Below are 17935 nucleotides of genomic sequence, written 5' to 3'. Positions count from 1 at the left end.
CACTCCAGAAAGGACTACTCCGGTGGACTGGCTAGGTCCACTCACTCATATTTCTTAGTTTTTATTGATATCTCACGATATATATTTTTTTGGGTCCCCATTAGATGTGAAAGCAGCAGCTGCTCTTCCTGGGGTCCACACAAAACATGACATAATACAGAACATTAATAGACAAGAACAGAACTACATACATTTAAACAAAGACACACGTAACATACATACACACAAACTATTTTTGTCAAATTGGGGAGAGGCGTTGTGCCATTCGCTGTTACGTTATCGGCTTTTTGAAACCAGGTTTGCTCTTCATTTGAGCAATATGAGAAGGGAGTTCCATGCATTAATGGCTCTATACAATACTGTACGCTATTTGGGGACTGTGAAAAGACCCCTGGTGCATTCCTGGTGGGGTATGTGTCTGTGTCAGAGCAGTGTTTAAGTTGACTATGCAAACAATTTGGAATTTTCAACACAATGTTTCTAATAAAAAGTAGAATTGATGTAGTCAGTCTCTCCTCAACTCTTAGCAAAGAGAGACTGGCATGCATAGCATTTATATTGTCCCTCTGATTACAATGAAGAGCAAGACGTGCCGCTCTGTTCGAGGTCAGCTGCTGCTTAACTAGGTCTTTCCTTGCAGCACTCGACCACACGACTGGACAATAATCAAGATAAAATAAAACTAGAGCCTGCAGGACTTGCTTTTTGGAGTGTGGTGTCAAAAAGCAGAGAACGTCTTTATTAAGGACAGAACTCTCCCCATCTTTACAACCATTGAATCTATGTTTTGACCATGACAGTTTACAATCTAAGGTAACACAAATTAACAGCTCTCTAAGTCTCAAATATAAAATACATTATGGTCATGGACTAAAGCTAAGTGCTGAATTGACAACATGTGCATGGTATTATAGATCTTGGGCCCAGGCCCAGTTAATACTTTACCTAACGTAGGACCACATCCATTTCCACATCATAATGTGCTATGTGGCCATCTAGTGGTCATGAGTCATACAGGCACCTCTGAAGATGAGGGATATGACGGCAGGTAACTCAAAAGTCAACAAGGGGTTTAACATCGTCTATAAATACATAAGCAGCTTCAATCAAACTATGTTATACTGATTTCACCAAATAACTCCAACAGGATAAATATAAGCTCAACCAAGGTCCATTTTTACTGTTTTCCAAGCATGGTGTAGGCAATTACACAGATATTCTTTCAACATTGCAAGATCTCAGAACAGAGCCCAACTAAAATAAACAATGTAATAAAATCCTAGCCTATATCAAAACACACATATCAGTTGATATGTCTTTAACATCAACATACAGGCCCTACCATATTCCTTTTGATAATTACATTCAAAATAATGTCAATTAAGAGTACATCTGCATTAAAATACATCAGCTAAAACATTAATTCAATAGACCTTTTCATCAATTCTCAATGTGTGTGTGTTTGAGGTAAAGCAGGCTAGGATAACTTCACTTCAGAATGTGATTGGAAATGTCCCCCCTCCACACACACAGCACAGAGCCTCAGTCGGTGCCAGTTAATGGAATGTGAGACAATCCACTGACTGCAATATTCCACTCTGGAATCATACAAAGACATTTGGCATTCCAGTGATTCTACAGTAAATTACTACATTACAATGACCGTTACAAGCTAAGCTATTCGCATTTAGCATCCTCAGAGGTTTCACTCATCTGTGTCCACTCCAGGTAGAGACAGCCTATCAAACAACACATTTTTCAAAGCCAGCCAAACTATCAATCATCATTACATGGCTAAATAAAGCAATACATTTTCCTTTCTTGTGTCTTTAAGTGCAAAGGATATCATCAGGAAGTGCAAAATGAACCACAAGTGGTTCTGATGATAAATAGTGCTTAAACTAAGGAATGAACTTGGTTTGGCACCAGCTAATAATTCAAGTAACCAATTACATGCCGGCAGCCTATTTACAGTGAGCCTATCATTCACAAGCATTCAGCCTACCGGTGCGCTGAGTTAGCTTCACAATACAACAATGCTACAATGAGGATTGAAAATGATTTGTAAAATGTGCTTAAGCATGTTAAAAATATTCGGAATCAGTCCTACTTTTTCAAAGCTTATTTTGGATAAAGTGATTGTAATATATCCAGTTCCATTTCCTGTGTTATCTTTCCATGCAGATGATGCAGAGATGATGATGCAACCACAACTTCCACTTTGCTGTTTGGCTATACTCCTCATTTTGATACACATCTATATTCTCATGACAGCAACCACCATTTTGGAAACAAAGGACAAATGGGCCAGCGATCGTTCCAAACAGAATTACCATAACGCTCATTAACAATCCTAAATGTGCAGGGACTGTATTGAAATGGCAAAGGGATTGAAATCCTGAAGAACAAGATGTAGCTAGTGACAGTACAACAGCAGCAGATGTGGACGAAGCTTGGGAGGTGACTCTAGCCTCTGATCTGAAGTCAGCCATTGAGGTTTAACTAAGCATCTTGTGTCGGTCAAAGACAGTCTTGCGCTGTTCCTGGACCTGTTTTTTCCAGCGCTGCTGGGCTCCCTCTACCCGTTCCAGTACCGTGTTACCCCTGCCTCCCTGGGCAGCAGCAGCAGCACACTCAGGCTGCGGCCGCATGTCCTGTATGGGAGGGGTCGAAGGGGAGAGACAGAGAGATAGAGACACAGAGAGGAGAGACAGACAGAGAGAGTGTACAGGACGTTACACACACCTGTTAAATCAGTGAAGTACAAACCAGTAGAATTGTTCCTCATAACCCTCACATCCCACAGCCTCCCGACAGACGTAACATTGCGTTGCAGATGTTAAGAAGCAGAGACCATATCTTCCCGAGTTTGTTTCCTATGTGTGGTGTACAGTGCCTTCGGAAAGTATTCAGACCACTTGACATTTTGTTACATTACAGCCTTATTCTAAAATAGATTTTTTTTTAAATCCTCATCAATCCACACACAATACCCCATAATGACAAAGCAAAAACAGGTTAAGAAACTTTTACTAATTTATACAAAATAATTGAAAAACTATCACATTTACAGTTGTGGCCAAAAGTTTTGAGAATGACACAAATATTAATTTTCAAAGTCTGCTGCCTCAGTTTGTATGATGGCAATATGCATATACTCCAGAATGTTATGAAGAGTGACGAGATGAATTGCAATTAATTGCAAAGTCCCTGTTTGCCATGCAAATGAACTGAATCCCCCAAAAACATTTCCACTGCATTTCAGCCCTGCCACAAAAGGACCAGCTGACATCATGTCAGTGATTCTCTCGTTAACACAGGTGTGAGTATTGACAAGGACAAGGCTGGAGATCACTCTGTCATGCTGATTGAGTTCGAATAACAGACTGGAAGCTTCAAAAGGAGGGTGGTGCTTGGAATCATTGTTCTTCCTCTGTCAACCATGGTTACCTGCAAAGAAACACGTGCCGTCATCATTGCTTTGCACAAAAAGGGCTTCACAGGCAAGGATATTGATGCCAGTAAGATTGCACCTAAATCAACCATTCATCGGATCATCAAGAACTTCAAGGAGAGCGGTTCAATTGTTGTGAAGAAGGGTTCAGGGCACCTAAGAAAGTCCAGCAAGTGCCAGGAGCATCTCCTAAAGTTGATTCAGTTGCGGGATCGGGGCACCACCAGTACAGAGCTTGCTCAGGAATGGCAGCAGGCAGGTGTGAGTGCATCTACACGCACAGTGAGGTGAAGACTTTTGGAGGATGGCCTGGTATCAAGAAGGGCAGCAAAGAAGCCACTTCTCTCCAGGAAAAACATCAGGGACAGACTGATATTCTGCAAAAGGTACAGGGATTGGACTGCTGAGGACTGGGGTAAAAGTCATTTTCTCGGATGAATTCCCTTTCCGATTGTTTGCGGCATCCGGAAAAAAGCTTGTCCGGAGAAGACAAGGTGAGCGCTACCATCAGTCCTGTGTCATGCCAACAGTAAAGCATCCCGAGACCAGTCATGTGTGGGGTTGCTTCTCAGCCAAGGGAGTGGGCCCACTCACAATTTTGCCTAAGAACACAGCCATGAATAAAGAATGGTACCAACACATCCTCCAAGAGCAACTTCTCCCAACCATCCAGGAACAGTTTGGTGACGAACAATGCCTTTTCCAGCATGATGGAGCACCTTGCCATAAGGCAAAAGTGATAACTAAGTGGCTCGGGGAACAAAACATTGATATTTGGAGTCCATGGCCAGGAAACTCCCTAGACCTTAATCCCATTGAGAACTTGTGGTCAATCCTCAAGAGGCAGGTGAACAAACAAAAACCCACAAATTCTGACAAACTCCAAGCATTGATTATGCAAGAATGGGCTGCCATCAGTCAGGATGTGGCCCAGAAGTGAATTGACAGCATGCCAGGGGGGATTGCAGAGGTCTTGAAAAAGAAAGATCAACACTGAAAATATTGACTCTTTGTATCAACTTAATGTAATTGTCAATAAAAGCCTTTGACACTTATGAAATGCTTGTAATTATACTTCAGTATTCCATATTAACATCTGACAAAATATCTAAAGACAGTGAAGCAGCAAACTTTGTGGAAATTAATATTTGTGTAATACTCAAAACTTTTTGACACTCCTGTGTTGCCTTGGCTGTGTGCTTAGGGTCATTGTCCTGTTGGAAGGTGAAACTTTGCCCCAGTCTGAGGTCCTAAACGCTCTGGAGCAGGTTCTCATCAAGCATCTCTCTGTAATTTGCTCCGTTCATCTTGGCCTTGATCCTGACTAGTCTTCTAGTCCCTGCCGCTGAAAAACATCCCTACAACATGATGCTACCACCACCATGCTTCACCGTAGGGATGGTATCAGGTTTTTTCCAGGCGTGACACTTGACATTCAGACCAAAGAGTTCAATATTGGTTTCATCAGACCAGAGAATGGTGTTTCTCATGATCTTAAGAGTCTTTAGGTGACCATTGACAAACTCCAAGCGGGCTGTCATGTGCCTTTTACTGAGTAGTGGCTTCCGTCTGGCCACTCAACCATAAACTCTATCACTCTACCTGATCGATGGAGTGCTACAGAGATGGTTGTCCATCTGGAAGGTTCTCCCATCTCATCAGAGGAACTCTAGATCTCTGTCAGAGTGACCATCGGGTTCTTGGTCACCTCCCTGACCAAGGCTCTTCTCCGTCGATTGCTCAGTTTGGCCGGGCGATCAGCTCTAGGAAGAGTCTTGGTGGTTCCATCCTTCTTCCATTTAAGAATGATGGAGGCCGCTGTGTTCTTGGGGATCTTCAATGCTGCAGATATTTTTTGGGTACCCTTCCCCAGATCTGTGCCTCGACACAATAGTCTCAGAGCTCTACGGACAATTCCTTCGACCTCATGGCTTGGTTTTTGCTCTGACATGCACTGTCAACTGTGGGACCTTAAATAGACAGGTGTGTGCCTTTCCAAATCATGTCCAATCAATTGAATTTACCACAGGTGGACTCCAATCAAATTGTAGAAACATCTCTAGGATGATCAATGGAAACTGGAGTCACTTGAGCTCAATTTCGAGTCTCATAGCAAAGGGTCTGAATACTTATGTAAATAAGGTATTCCTGTTTTTTATTTTTAATACATTTGCAAAAATGATGATTATGGGGTATTGTGTGTAGATTAATGAGGATTGTTTTTGTTTAATCCATTTCAGAATTAGGCTGTAACATAACAAAATGTGTAAGAAGTCAAGGGGTCTGAATACTTTCCGAAGGCACTGTATATCTGTTTATATACCTCAGAGTCGTCCTCGTTGTGAAGGGGTTGGATGTAGGGGTCATGTTTACGGATGAGAGGTTCAACCAGAAGCAGGAACAACATGTAGAGTAGCAGAGAGCCCACCACTGACAGGTAGATGATGATCGTCACCTGGGGATGGAAAATAAATGTAGCTTGGATTAAAGTTTAGCAGACAAAGCCTTTGGCTGCTTTCTGACATGCTAAGGCAAACATTTGACAAGTTAAACATGCAGGGGTACAAAGACAGGAAAGGAAGGATGTATCTAAAAAGCAGGAGAGGGATATTTCATATGTAATTTATATATTACAAATAATATTATTTGCAAATACAGACACAGTCTTGTATGTAAAAAATAATGGACATTTTTTGAATAAAAAACTGAAGAATAGATGTTAATGTATAAATTGATGATAAATTATGATATTTGTCGAAAATAGGTGCCTTCTGCTTAGGGCTGGGAGATATGGGCTGGGTGACTCACTATGTACAGTACCAATCAAAAGTTTGGACACACCTACTAATTCAAAGGTTTTTCTTTATTTTTACTATTTCTACAAAATATATTTTAGATTTTAGATTCTTCAAAGTAGCAACCCTTTGCCTTGATGACAGCTTTGCACACTCTTGGCATTCTCTCAACCAGCTTCACCTGGAATGCTTTTCCAACAGTTTTGAAGGAGTTCCAACATGCTGAGCACTCGTTGGCTTTTCCTTTACTCTGCGGTCCAACTCATCCCAAACCATCTCAATTGAGTTGAGGTCGGTTGATTGTGGAGGCCAGGTCATCTGATGCAGCACCCCATCACTCTCCTTGGTCAAATAGCCCTTACACAGCCTGGAGGTTTGTTGGGTCATTGTCCTGTTGAACAACAAATGATGGTCCCACTAAGCACAAACCAGATGGGATGGTGTATCGCTGTAGAATGCTGTGGTAGCCATGCTGGTTAAGAGTGCCCTGAATTTGAAATAAATCCCTGACAGTGTCACCAGCAAAGCACCCCCACACCTCCTCCTCCATGCTTCATGGTGGGAACCACAAATGCGGAGATCATCCGTTCACTTACTCTGCGTCTCACAAAGACATGGCGGTTGGAACCAAAAATCTCAAATTTGGACTCATCAGACCAAAGAACAGATTTACACCATTCTAATGTCCATTGCTCGTGTTTCTTGGCCCAAGCAAGTCTCTTCTTATTATTGGTGTCCTTTAGTAGTGGTTTCTTTGCAGCAATTTCATGAAGGCCTGATGTTGATGTTGAGATGTGTCTGTTGGAGGAGAGAGCTATTTCATATATTATTTTTTATTTACACACTGAACAAAAATATAAACGCAACATGTGAAATGTTAGTCCCATGTTTCAAGAGCTTAAATATAAGATTCCAGAAATGTTCCACATTGGGCACAAATGTGTTTACATCTCTGTTAGTGAGCATTTCTCCTTGGCCAAGATAATACATCCACCTGACAAGTATGGCATATGAAGAACTAATTAAAATGCATGATCATTACATAGGTGCAACTTGTTCAATAAAAGGCCCCTCTAAAAACGAATGTGCCGTTTTGTCACACAACACAATGCCACAGATGTCTCAAGTTTTGAGGGGGTGTGGAATTGGCATGCTGACTGCAGGAACAGTCCACCAGAGCTGTTGCCAGAAAATGTACACGTGGTCTGCGGTTGTGAGGTCAGTTGGACGTACTGTCAAATTCTCTAAAACTGCATTGGAGGCGGCATATGGTAGAGAAATGAACATTCAATTCTCTGGCAACTGCAATGGTGGACATTCCTGCAGTCAGCGTGCCAATTGCATGCTCCCTCAAAATATCGGTGGCATTGAGCTGTGTGACAAAACTGCACATTTTAGAGTGGCCTTTTAATGTCCCCAGCACAAGGTGCACCTGTGTAATGACCATGCTGTTTAATATGCCACACCTGTCAGGTGGCTGGATTGTCTTGGCAAAGGAGAAATGCTCACTAACAGGGATGTAAACACATTTGTGCATAACATTTGAGAGAAATAAGCATATGGAACATTTCTGGGATATTTTATTTCACCACATGAAACGTTTCATGTGGTTATTTTTTTGTTCAGAGTCGAATACACAACAGAATATAAGTTTATATATACATTATACAGTGATGATGATGTTTGTCGAAAACAGGTGCCACCAACTCAGTGGGTCCTTGAGCAGACCACTTAACCCTTAACCTGCTCCACAGGTGCTGCTCTGTAGCTGACCCTGTGCTGCACGTGGCGCAGAGCAGCGCTTGGAGCAGGTTGGGGGTTTAGTGACTCAAGGGCAGGTGGTAACTGAGATGATGCCAACAACCCTGAGATGATGCCAACAACCCTGAGATGATGCCAAGTTCTGTTTGTCTAAATATATGACACTTGGTATTGCCATATTGGTCAAAAGTCTGGCCATCATTTAATCAGCATTAAAGGTTAAAATGTAACACTTGTACTGTAGGTGTTGCTGCCTCCATGTGCTCTCATTGGTTGAGGAATCCCTGAGAACAGACCACCTGTGGGTTATCTTTGGGGGCATACTGTATGTTGGGGGTGAATTGGAGAAGCCCGATGAAGTATTTATAAACAGCGATTGGGCATAGAAAAACCATAAGCGGTTGGTTCCCCTGAGATACAGACCATCGTCTACAGACTCTACATAGCACAGGTAAGATCTAGTCCAGTCTCATCTTTATATAGTTTTAAGTCCTGTAACACGTGTACAGCATATGATTTTGCATATTGTACCACTAACAAAATTATTTCCTTGATAATTAACAATGTTTGTCCTTTCATTTTCTGACTTAATTTGTATTTTTTCCTCTTCTCTCTGAAGACTGTTAGTGTTGTATCTCCTCTTCTCTCTGAAGACTGTTAGTGTTGTATCTCCTCTTCTCTCTGAAGACTGTTAGTGTTGTATCTCCTCTTCTCTCTGAAGACTGTTAGTGTTGTATCTCCTCTTCTCTCTGAAGACTGTTAGTGTTGTATCTCCTCTTCTCTCTGAAGACTGTTAGTGTTGTATCTCCTCTTCTCTCTGAAGACTGTTAGTGTTGTATCTCCTCTTCTCTCTGAAGACTGTTATTGTTTTATCTCCTCTTCTCTCTGAAGACTGTTAGTGTTTTATCTCTTCTTCTCTCTGAAGACTTATTGTTTTATCTCCTCTTCTCTCTGAAGACTATTAGTGTTTTATCTCCTCTTCTCTCTGAAGACTATTAGTGTTGTATCTCTTCTCTTTGAAGACTGTTAGTGTTTGATCTCCTCTTCTCTCTGAAGACTGTTAGTGTTTTATCTCCTCTTCTCTCTGAAGACTGTTAGTGTTTTATCTCATCTTCTCTCTGAAGACTGTTAGTGTTGTATCTCCTCTTCTCTCTGAAGACTGTTAGTGTTTTATCTCTTCTTCTCTCTGAAGACTGTTAGTGTTTTATCTCTTCTTCTCTCTGAAGACTGTTAGTGTTTTATCTCCTCTTCTCTTTGAAGACTGTTAGTGTTTTATCTCCTCTTCTCTCTGAAGACTGTTAGTGTTGTATCTCCTCTTCTCTCTGAAGACTGTTAGTGTTTTCTCTCTTCTTCTCTCTGTTGACCGTTAGTGTTTTATCTCCTCTTCTCTCTGAAGACTGTTAGTGTTGTATCTCCTCTTCTCTCTGAAGACTGTTAGTGTTTTATCTCTTCTTCTCTCTGTTGACTGTTAGTGTTTTATCTCTTCTTCTCTCTGTTGACTGTTAGTGTTTTATCTCCTCTTCTCTCTGAAGACTGTTAGTGTTTTATCTCCTCTTCTCTCTGAAGACTGTTAGTGTTGTATCTCCTCTTCTCTCTGAAGACTGTTAGTGTTTTATCTCTTCTTCTCTCTGTTGACTGTTAGTGTTTTATCTCCTCTTCTCTCTGAAGACTGTTAGTGTTTTATCTCCTCTTCTCTCTGAAGACTGTTCGTGTTGTATCTCCTCTTCTCTCTGAAGACTGTTAGTGTTTTATCTCTTCTTCTCTCTGAAGACTGTTAGTGTTGTATCTCCTCTTCTCTCTGAAGACTGTTAGTGTTGTATCTCCTCTTCTCTCTGAAGACTGTCAGTGTTGTATCTCCTCTTCTCTCTGTTGACTGTTCGTGTTTTATCTCCTCTTCTCTCTAAAGACTATTAGTGTTGTATCTCCTCTTCTCTGAAGACTGTTAGTGTTGTATCTCCTCTTCTCTCTGAAGACGGTTAGTGTTTTTGACTCAGGTGCTTTAAAAAATACATTTTTTTTGCCCTTTTTCTCCCCAATTTCGTGGTATCCAATTGTTAGTAGCTACTATCTTGTCTCATCGCTACAACTCCCGTACGGGCTCGGGAGAGACGAAGGTTGAAAGTCATGCGTCCTCCGATACACAACCAACCAAGCCGCACTGCTTCTTAACACAGCGCGCATCCAACCCGGAAGCCAGCCGCACCAATGTGTCAGAGGAAACACCATGCACCTGGCAACCTTGGTTAGCGTGCACTGTGCCCGGCCCGCCACAGGAGTCGGCGGTGCGCGATAAGTCAAGGATATCCCTACCGGCCAAGCCCTCCCTAACCCGGACAACGCTGGGCCAATTGTGCGTCGCCCCACGGACCTCCCGGTCGCGACAGAGCCTGGGCGCAAACCCAGAGTCTCTGGTGGCACAGCTGGCGCTGCAGTACAGCGCCCTTAACCACTGCACCACCCGGGAGGCCCGACTCAGGTTCTTTCTGACTCTCATGTGGCTTGACTAAGCTATATTTTGTCATCCTGTTGACATGCAAATGTATTTGAACCCCTCCCTTCTATTTTTCCCTCTCTTAGTTTTCTTTCCCCTACTGAAAGCCATGGCCTCCCTCTCTCTGGGACTGCTGTTTCTCTGTATGCTGGTTGGCGTCCATGGTGCAAATGTCAGGGTGTCCGGCCTTCATGCCAGCGGCCTTCGAGGGGACCCTGCTGGTAATTACCCTGACCCCTACGTCAAGGTTTGGTGTGGTGGCAATTCCGGTGGCATGACAGACTGGCACAAGGATACTCAAAACCCATCCTGGAGTGCTGTATTCAACTTTCTGGATGTGCCTTCCAGTGCTTCTCTCAAGTTTGAGATCTGGGACAAGGACCTAAACTTCGATGACCACCTGGGAACCTGCACCACTAACCTCCAGCTTGGTAGTCACAGTGTAACCTGCGGCCTGAGTAGTGGAACCTTCTACTACACTTACAGTTACCAGTAAACCAGCCATAATGTACAACATTAGGCCATCACATACCTTAATGAAATTCTAATGAATTTTACTGATGAACATTAAGCCCTAAATAAAAACTTGCCTTTCTGAACAATGGTCTCAGTCTGGTTCATTTATTTGGACAGAGAAGCTACATGTTTTACATTTGACACTATACTGCAGCATTTTGGATTCGAGATCAAATGTTTCATATTAGGCAACAATACAGAATGTCACCTTTTATTTGAGGGTATTTTCATACATACAGATATAGGATCTTAATTTGATCACTTTTGTTACAGAGAATTTTCCTATGCCACATAAATTCACTGAATCCCCGCACTAACCCACAGTTACAGTGCCTTGCGAAAGTATTCGGCCCCCTTGAACTTTGCGACCTTTTGCCACATTTCAGGCTTCAAACATAAAGATATAAAACTGTATTTTTTTGTGAAGAATCAACAACAAGTGAGACACAATCATGAAGTGGAACGACATTTATTGGATATTTCAAACTTTTTTAACAAATAAAAAACTGAAAAATTGGGGGCGCAAAATTATTCAGCCCCTTTACTTTCAGTGCAGCAAACTCTCTCCAGAAGTTCAGTGAGGATCTCTGAATGATCCAATGTTGACCTAAATGACTAATGATGATAAATACAATCCACCTGTGTGTAATCAAGTCTCCGTATAGTCTCAGAGGTCCGTTAAAAGCGCAGAGAGCATCATGAAGAACAAGGAACACACCAGGCAGGTCCGAGATACTGTTGTGAAGAAGTTTAAAGCCGGATTTGGATACAAAAAGATTTCCCAAGCTTTAAACATCCCAAGGAGCACTGTGCAAGCGATAATATTGAAATGGAAGGAGTATCAGACCACTGCAAATCTACCAAGACCTGGCCGTCCCTCTAAACTTTCAGCTCATACAAGGAGAAGACTGATCAGAGATGCAGCCAAGAGGCCCATGATCACTCTGGATGAACTGCAGAGATCTACAGCTGAGGTGGGAGACTCTGTCCATAGGACAACAATCAGTCGTATATTGCACAAATCTGGCCTTTATGGAAGAGTGGTAAGAAGAAAGCCATTTCTTAAAGATATCCATAAAAAGTGTTGTTTAAAGTTTGCCACAAGCCACCTGGGAGACACACCAAACATGTGGAAGAAGGTGCTCTGGTCAGATGAAACCAAAATTGAACTTTTTGGCAACAATGCAAAACGTTATGTTTGGCGTAAAAGCAACACAGCTCATCACCCTGAACACACCATCCCCACTGTCAAACATGGTGGTGGCAGCATCATGGTTTGGGCCTGCTTTTCTTCAGCAGGGACAGGGAAGATGGTTAAAATTGATGGGAAGATGGATGGAGCCAAATACAGGACCATTCTGGAAGAAAACCTGATGGAGTCTGCAAAAGACCTGAGACTGGGATGGAGATTTGTCTTCCAACGAGACAATGATCCAAAATATAAAGCAAAATCTACAATGGAATGGTTAAAAAATAAACATATCCAGGTGTTAGAATGGCCAAGTCAAAGTCCAGACCTGAATCCAATCGAGAATCTGTGGAAAGAACTGAAAACTGCTGTTCACAAATGCTCTCCATCCAACCTCACTGAGCTCGAGCTGTTTTGCAAGGAGGAATGGGAAAAAATGTCAGTCTCTCGATGTGCACAACTGATAGAGACATACCCCAAGCGACTTACAGCTGTAATCGCAGCAAAAGGTGGCGCTACAAAGTATTAACTTAAGGGTGCTGGATAATTTTGCACGCCCAATTTTTCAGTTTTTGATTTGTTAAAAAAGTTTGAAATATCCAATAAATGTCGTTCCACTTCATGATTGTGTCCCACTTGTTGATTCTTCACAAAAAAATACAGTTTTACATCTTTATGTTTGAAGCCTGAAATGTGGCAAAAGGTTGCAAAGTTCAAGGGGGCCGAATACTTTCGCAAGGCACTGTATATTAACAGTACTGCACTTTCGTGAAGCCTACTATTGTCTAGCTAATAGTGTAATCACCGAACAAGCACATTATGGAGTAAAGGTTAAAATCCTGTTGCTGCACGATTATTTTGCTACGACAATACTGGTCAAATACAGATCCTACATCTGTATCTGTTTTACTGTTCAGAAATGAAAGCACTCCTCCATTTAAAGAAGTCAAGTATTTGGACAAATTCACTTATAGTTTATTAAAGTAGTCAAAAGTTTAGTATTCGGACCCATATTCCTAGCATGCAATGACTACATCAAGCTTGTGACACTACAAACTTGTTGGATGCATATACAGTTTGTTTTGTTTGTGTTTCGGATTATGTTTTGTCCAATAAGAACTGAATGGTGAATACACTTTTATTGTAAATAAGAATAGATGTTTCTGAACACTACTACATCAATACGGATGCTACCATGGTAAGGAATAATCATGAATGAATTGTGAATAATGACGAATGAGAAAGTTAGAGGACACAAATATCATACCCCCCAAAAGTATGATTGTTATCCGTGAGAGATTAGCATTTCTTAAGGGGTAATGTATGATCATCATTTTCACGATTCATTCATTATTATCCGTAGTCATGGTGTCATCCACATTAATGTAGAAGTGTTCAAAAACATCTATCTTATTTACAATAAAAGTGACTTCAAAATTACACAATACATTATTCACCATTCAGTTCATATTGGGCAAAATATAATCTAAAACACGACTGAACAAGGGTGTTTGTTATCAAACCAATAATTTGTGTCCTGGGATTAGTTTAAAACAGCCCGCAACATGGTTTGTGAAATTATTTAAAATGCGGACAAATCCGGCACAGAATGAAAAAAGGTATCTCCAGTCATTTGGGCCATATGTTTTGAATGGGCTATAGACAAGCCATTTGCATTGTTGTAAAGCTGCAAGCATGCCTGTCGCGAAGCTGTGCCTTTTCCTCTCTGGCACTCAGAGGCTGAGTAAGTCAGTAGGGCTGAAGGATGTGATAGTAGCATATGATAAACAAATAAACACTGAAGGGACTGACTACTGTATGGATGGCCAGTCAATCTGTTGCTTTACTAATGATGTAACTTGTTGATTATCATACTCCTTCCCTACACCATAGTCTCTTCAGCATTAAAACGGGTCACTTTTGACCAGGTAATATCAGTTGAAATCAACTCTGTGTGTCAATGTAAAGGGTCAGTAGTACCTTGATGGTGTTGCTGCTGCGTTCCTCATACTTGCACTCACACAGCAGACAGTAGGCCTCCACATCATGGCCTGGCACTGGCATGGGCTCCACTACATGGAGGCAGTTACTGAGCACAGACAAAGGTACACACATTATAAATAAGTCTCTTATTATTAGTCTACTGCCTCTATGTTAGTCCAAGATGTAAGCCTGACACTTTTATTCATTCTTTCCAGAACTACATTGAACTACGAAGACATCGATCAGCAAATTGTGTGCGTGGGGGATCCTTAAATCCACAGCTTCATGACAGAACTAGTTAAATGTACTGTGGAAGACAACAGGAGTGAACAAAGATGAGTGACTGAGTTAGACCAGATTGTGAGTTCTGCATGATGTGCATTGGGCCTAACATTTCTCACCAATCTTTCTGGGAGACATTCCTGCTGTAGATGTGTCCAGTGATGTTCCTGTAGGGTGGACAGATACACTTGCAGCGCACGTCTTCAAAACTCTGTGAACATAGAGAATAACATTATCGTCATGGGGGTCTTCAACACAGTGATTTGTTAGCCTGTACTCTCAGAAAAAAATATGATAACTAGAACCTAAAAGGGTTCTTCGGCTGTCCCCATAGGAGAACCCTTTGAAGAACTCTTATTGGTTCCACGTAAAAAAATCCTTTTGGGTTCCATGTAGAACCTTTTCCACAGAGGGTTCTACCTAAAACCAAAAAGGGTTATCCTATAGATGGGTTAGCGAACAAAGTCCCGAAAACGATGTGCTGCAATCAGGCAGAAGTCCGTGTGGTGCTGTGATACTGGATGGTCAGATGACTAGCAACAATGACAAGAAGCTGCCATGTGGGAATCGTAGGTTGCTCGTTTCAACTCGTTTTATCTTGTTCTTGATACCAAGTCTTGTTTTGAGGTCTATGCTAATATGGCAAAAATCCCCTAGCTTGCTAACCAACAACTGTGACAATGTATTTGAGAGACAACAAGCGCACATTGTGTGTAAACTTATTTATGTTTTCAATAAACATTCGAAATATAGTCAAAATATATATAATAAATATATTTAACATGTTGCCAACAATCTATGCCAACCCGGTCTGTTCTGCCACATAGTTGCTGAACAACCAACCCGTCTATGGGGATGGCCGAAGAACCCTTTTTTATTAGAGTGTGGTCCTAGATCTGTTTGTGCTGTCTTATCAACTGACAATGACCGCAGACAGCACAAACAGATCTGGGACCAGGCTAATGATTTGTGTGAGCATCATCAGAAATTGACACTGTACACCAGTGAGTATGACCCCGTCAATGAACATACCTTGCTTGCATGTGCAAACGAGAACACCTCACAGAGCAGCACAAGCAGCAAGCCAAATAGGAGAGACCTGGAACTCTGTTCTCTCCTGGATGACATACTGACAGACAGGAAGACAGGTAGCAATCTCCTCAATCTGGACTGGAGGAGGAAGACCACTGACCGAGCTGTATCTGGGAGGGAGGGGAGGTGGTCGGTCACACGCACACTCTTTTTATGGTAAGTTTTCCCACAGGTTTGCTTTTGCTACATTTTTAAATGAACAAATATATTTACAACTGCTGTCAACAGTAAGGTTGATTCTTGAGATTAGTCGTAGCCCATCAGAACCCCAAATCTAAGCATGTTTTACCCAAATGTTTGTAAACATGAGTAAATGTAAACACTATTTGGCCTAAATTTGATATATGGGATGGTCAGTCTTTGCATTCATAGCTATATCTCTGATTTTTAGAGTGGTTACATTTCTCAGCTTTGTTATTGTTTTAACTGATGATTGCTGCTTTAACGTTAATAGCTGGCTAACAGTAGCTAGCATGCTGTCGATAAAGGCCTTTATTAGAGGCTAAGTCGAAGACATTCGTGTCATTAATTAATATGTGTATGTGGCAAAAGTAACATTACAAATTCCACACCAGCGTAATATGTATTAGCTTGCAAATACCTGTGAAAATGTGTATTTATTTGCTACGCACATACCACAGGACTTCCGCTTTTCCTTGTTCTTCTTCAGTGGAGTGTAATGGCGGTTGGTAGCGAACTGTGAGTGCCTTATCGCCACCTTCTGGGCTGGAATAGAAAGACCAGAGCCATAGGGTTTTCATTGGAAAGGACGGGTGTATTTAGGATTCCTGGCAATGCACAAATTATTTACATATATGAATGCAATCGAATGCTTGCTGGGGAAAAAGGCTCAGTCCAGCATGTGAAATATTGGCTAAAATGTCTGTTTACGATGTGTAGCCTGATGTATCATTTAACATTTGAGTCATTAAGCAGACACTCTTATCCAGAGTGACTTACAGGAGCAATTAGGGTTAAGTGCCTTGCTCAAAGGCACATCGACAGATTTTTTACCTTGTCGGCTCAGGGATTCAAACCAGTGACCCTTCGGTTACTGGCTCAACGCTCTAACCACTAGGCTGCCTGCCGCCCTCGAATCCTCTCTTTAGCTGTAACGTAAACCCCGCTTCTTCTTCTTGACCCAATCAATATCTCTATTTCCTGGTAATCCTATCATATATATTCTTTCAGCCTAGACTCTAGGCTACCTTTTAATACGTCATACAAATCAATAACGCACGGATGAAGCTGAAAACACTTGAGGTCCTAGTCATCATGGGGAGAAATGGCAGAGGGAGACACTGATACTTCTTTAATGAGCTTTAACATCAGTGTAAACACTTCTCTGTATTGTCTGGTTGTCTTCCTCTTTCCCCCCACCTGTATCTGTATTTCAGACTGGTCTCATAGACTAGACGGAACATAGTTAAACAAAGTCCAGGACAATGAAATTAGTATGATATGTTTTGTTTGGTATAGTTATATAAGGCAGAAGGTCAACTCTACTGGAGGGATGCTCAGGCACCGCTCCAGGATGTCCCATAAGTGTTCAATTGGGTTGAGATCTGGTGACTGACACACACACACACACACACCTACCAGACAAGCTAAATGCCTTTTATGCTCGCTTCGAGGCAAGCAACACTGAAGGATGCACGAGAGCACCAGTTGTTATAGATGACACCAGCTGTTCTAGATAATGTGACTGAGTCTGTAATACCTACATGTTTTAAGCAGACCACCATAGTCCTGTGCCCAAGGAAGCGAAGGTAATCTGCCTAAATTATTACCGCCCCATGTCACTCACATCAGTAGCTTTGAAAGGCTGGTCATGGCTCACATCAACAGCATCCTCCCGGACACCCTAGACCCAATCCAATTCGCATACCGCCCCAACAGATCCACAGATGACGCAATCTCAATCGCACTCCACACTGCCCTTTCTCACCTGGACAAAAGGAACACCTATGTGAGAATGCTGTTCAATGACAACAGCTCAGCGTTCAACACCATAGTGCCCACGAAGCTCATCGCTAAGCTAAGGACTCTGGGACAAAGCACCTCCCTCTGCAAATGGATCCTGGACTTCCTGATGGGCCTCCCCCAGGTGGTAAGAGTAGGCAACGACACGTCTGCCACGCTGATCCTCAACACTGGGGCCCCTCAGGGGTGTGTACTTAGTCCCCTCATGTATTCCCTGTTCACCGACGACTGTGTGGCCAAACACGACTCCAACATCATTATTAAGTTTGCTGACGACACAACAGTGGTAGGCCTGATCACCGACAACAATGAGACAACCTATAGGGAGGAGGTCAGAGAATTGGCAGTGTGGTGCCAGGACAACAACCTCTCCCTCAATGTGAGCAAGA

General features: G+C 42.1%; 1 protein-coding gene across 4 annotated transcripts; it reads right to left on the bottom strand.

Annotated features, from left to right (window-relative positions):
• Window positions 1–1155: 1155 nt before the first annotated feature.
• On the bottom strand, window positions 1156–16271 carry LOC115132504 (proton-transporting V-type ATPase complex assembly regulator TMEM9-like). 4 transcript variants are annotated; one of them, XM_029665205.2, is made up of 6 exons: window positions 16200–16271; window positions 15504–15673; window positions 14591–14682; window positions 14187–14295; window positions 5778–5909; window positions 1156–2654 (listed from the first exon to the last, which is right to left on the bottom strand). In XM_029665205.2, the coding sequence occupies exons 2-6, from the start codon at window positions 15597–15599 to the stop codon at window positions 2499–2501; spliced, it is 585 nt and encodes a 194-aa protein (XP_029521065.1). In that variant the 5' UTR covers window positions 15600–15673; window positions 16200–16271; the 3' UTR covers window positions 1156–2498. The 4 variants fall into 4 exon arrangements, with proteins under 4 accessions (XP_029521065.1, XP_029521066.1, XP_029521068.1 ...); XM_029665206.2 differs by having other exon boundaries at window positions 16165–16238; XM_029665208.2 differs by having other exon boundaries at window positions 15504–15667; window positions 16200–16224.
• Window positions 16272–17935: the final 1664 nt, after the last annotated feature.

The sequence above is a fragment of the Oncorhynchus nerka genome, linkage group LG7 (assembly GCF_034236695.1).
Source record: "Oncorhynchus nerka isolate Pitt River linkage group LG7, Oner_Uvic_2.0, whole genome shotgun sequence".
In the NCBI taxonomy this organism is placed as follows: Eukaryota; Metazoa; Chordata; class Actinopteri; order Salmoniformes; family Salmonidae; genus Oncorhynchus; species Oncorhynchus nerka.
This window is presented reverse-complemented; position numbering and strand designations above follow the sequence as displayed.

What these genes read in the sequence shown, in the direction of transcription:
- LOC115132504 (XM_029665205.2), bottom strand. Translation starts at nt 15,599, where the DNA reads ATGTCATCCAGGAGAGAACAGAGTTCCAGGTCTCTCCTATTTGGCTTG. An exon ending in CGTTTGCACATGCAAGCAAG is followed by an intron (nt 14,683 to 15,503) that starts GTATGTTCATTG and finishes CTATGTTCACAG; the next exon opens with AGTTTTGAAGACGTGCGCTG. An exon ending in ACAACGAGGACGACTCTGAG is followed by an intron (nt 2,655 to 5,777) that starts GTATATAAACAG and finishes CCTCCCATACAG; the next exon opens with GACATGCGGCCGCAGCCTGA.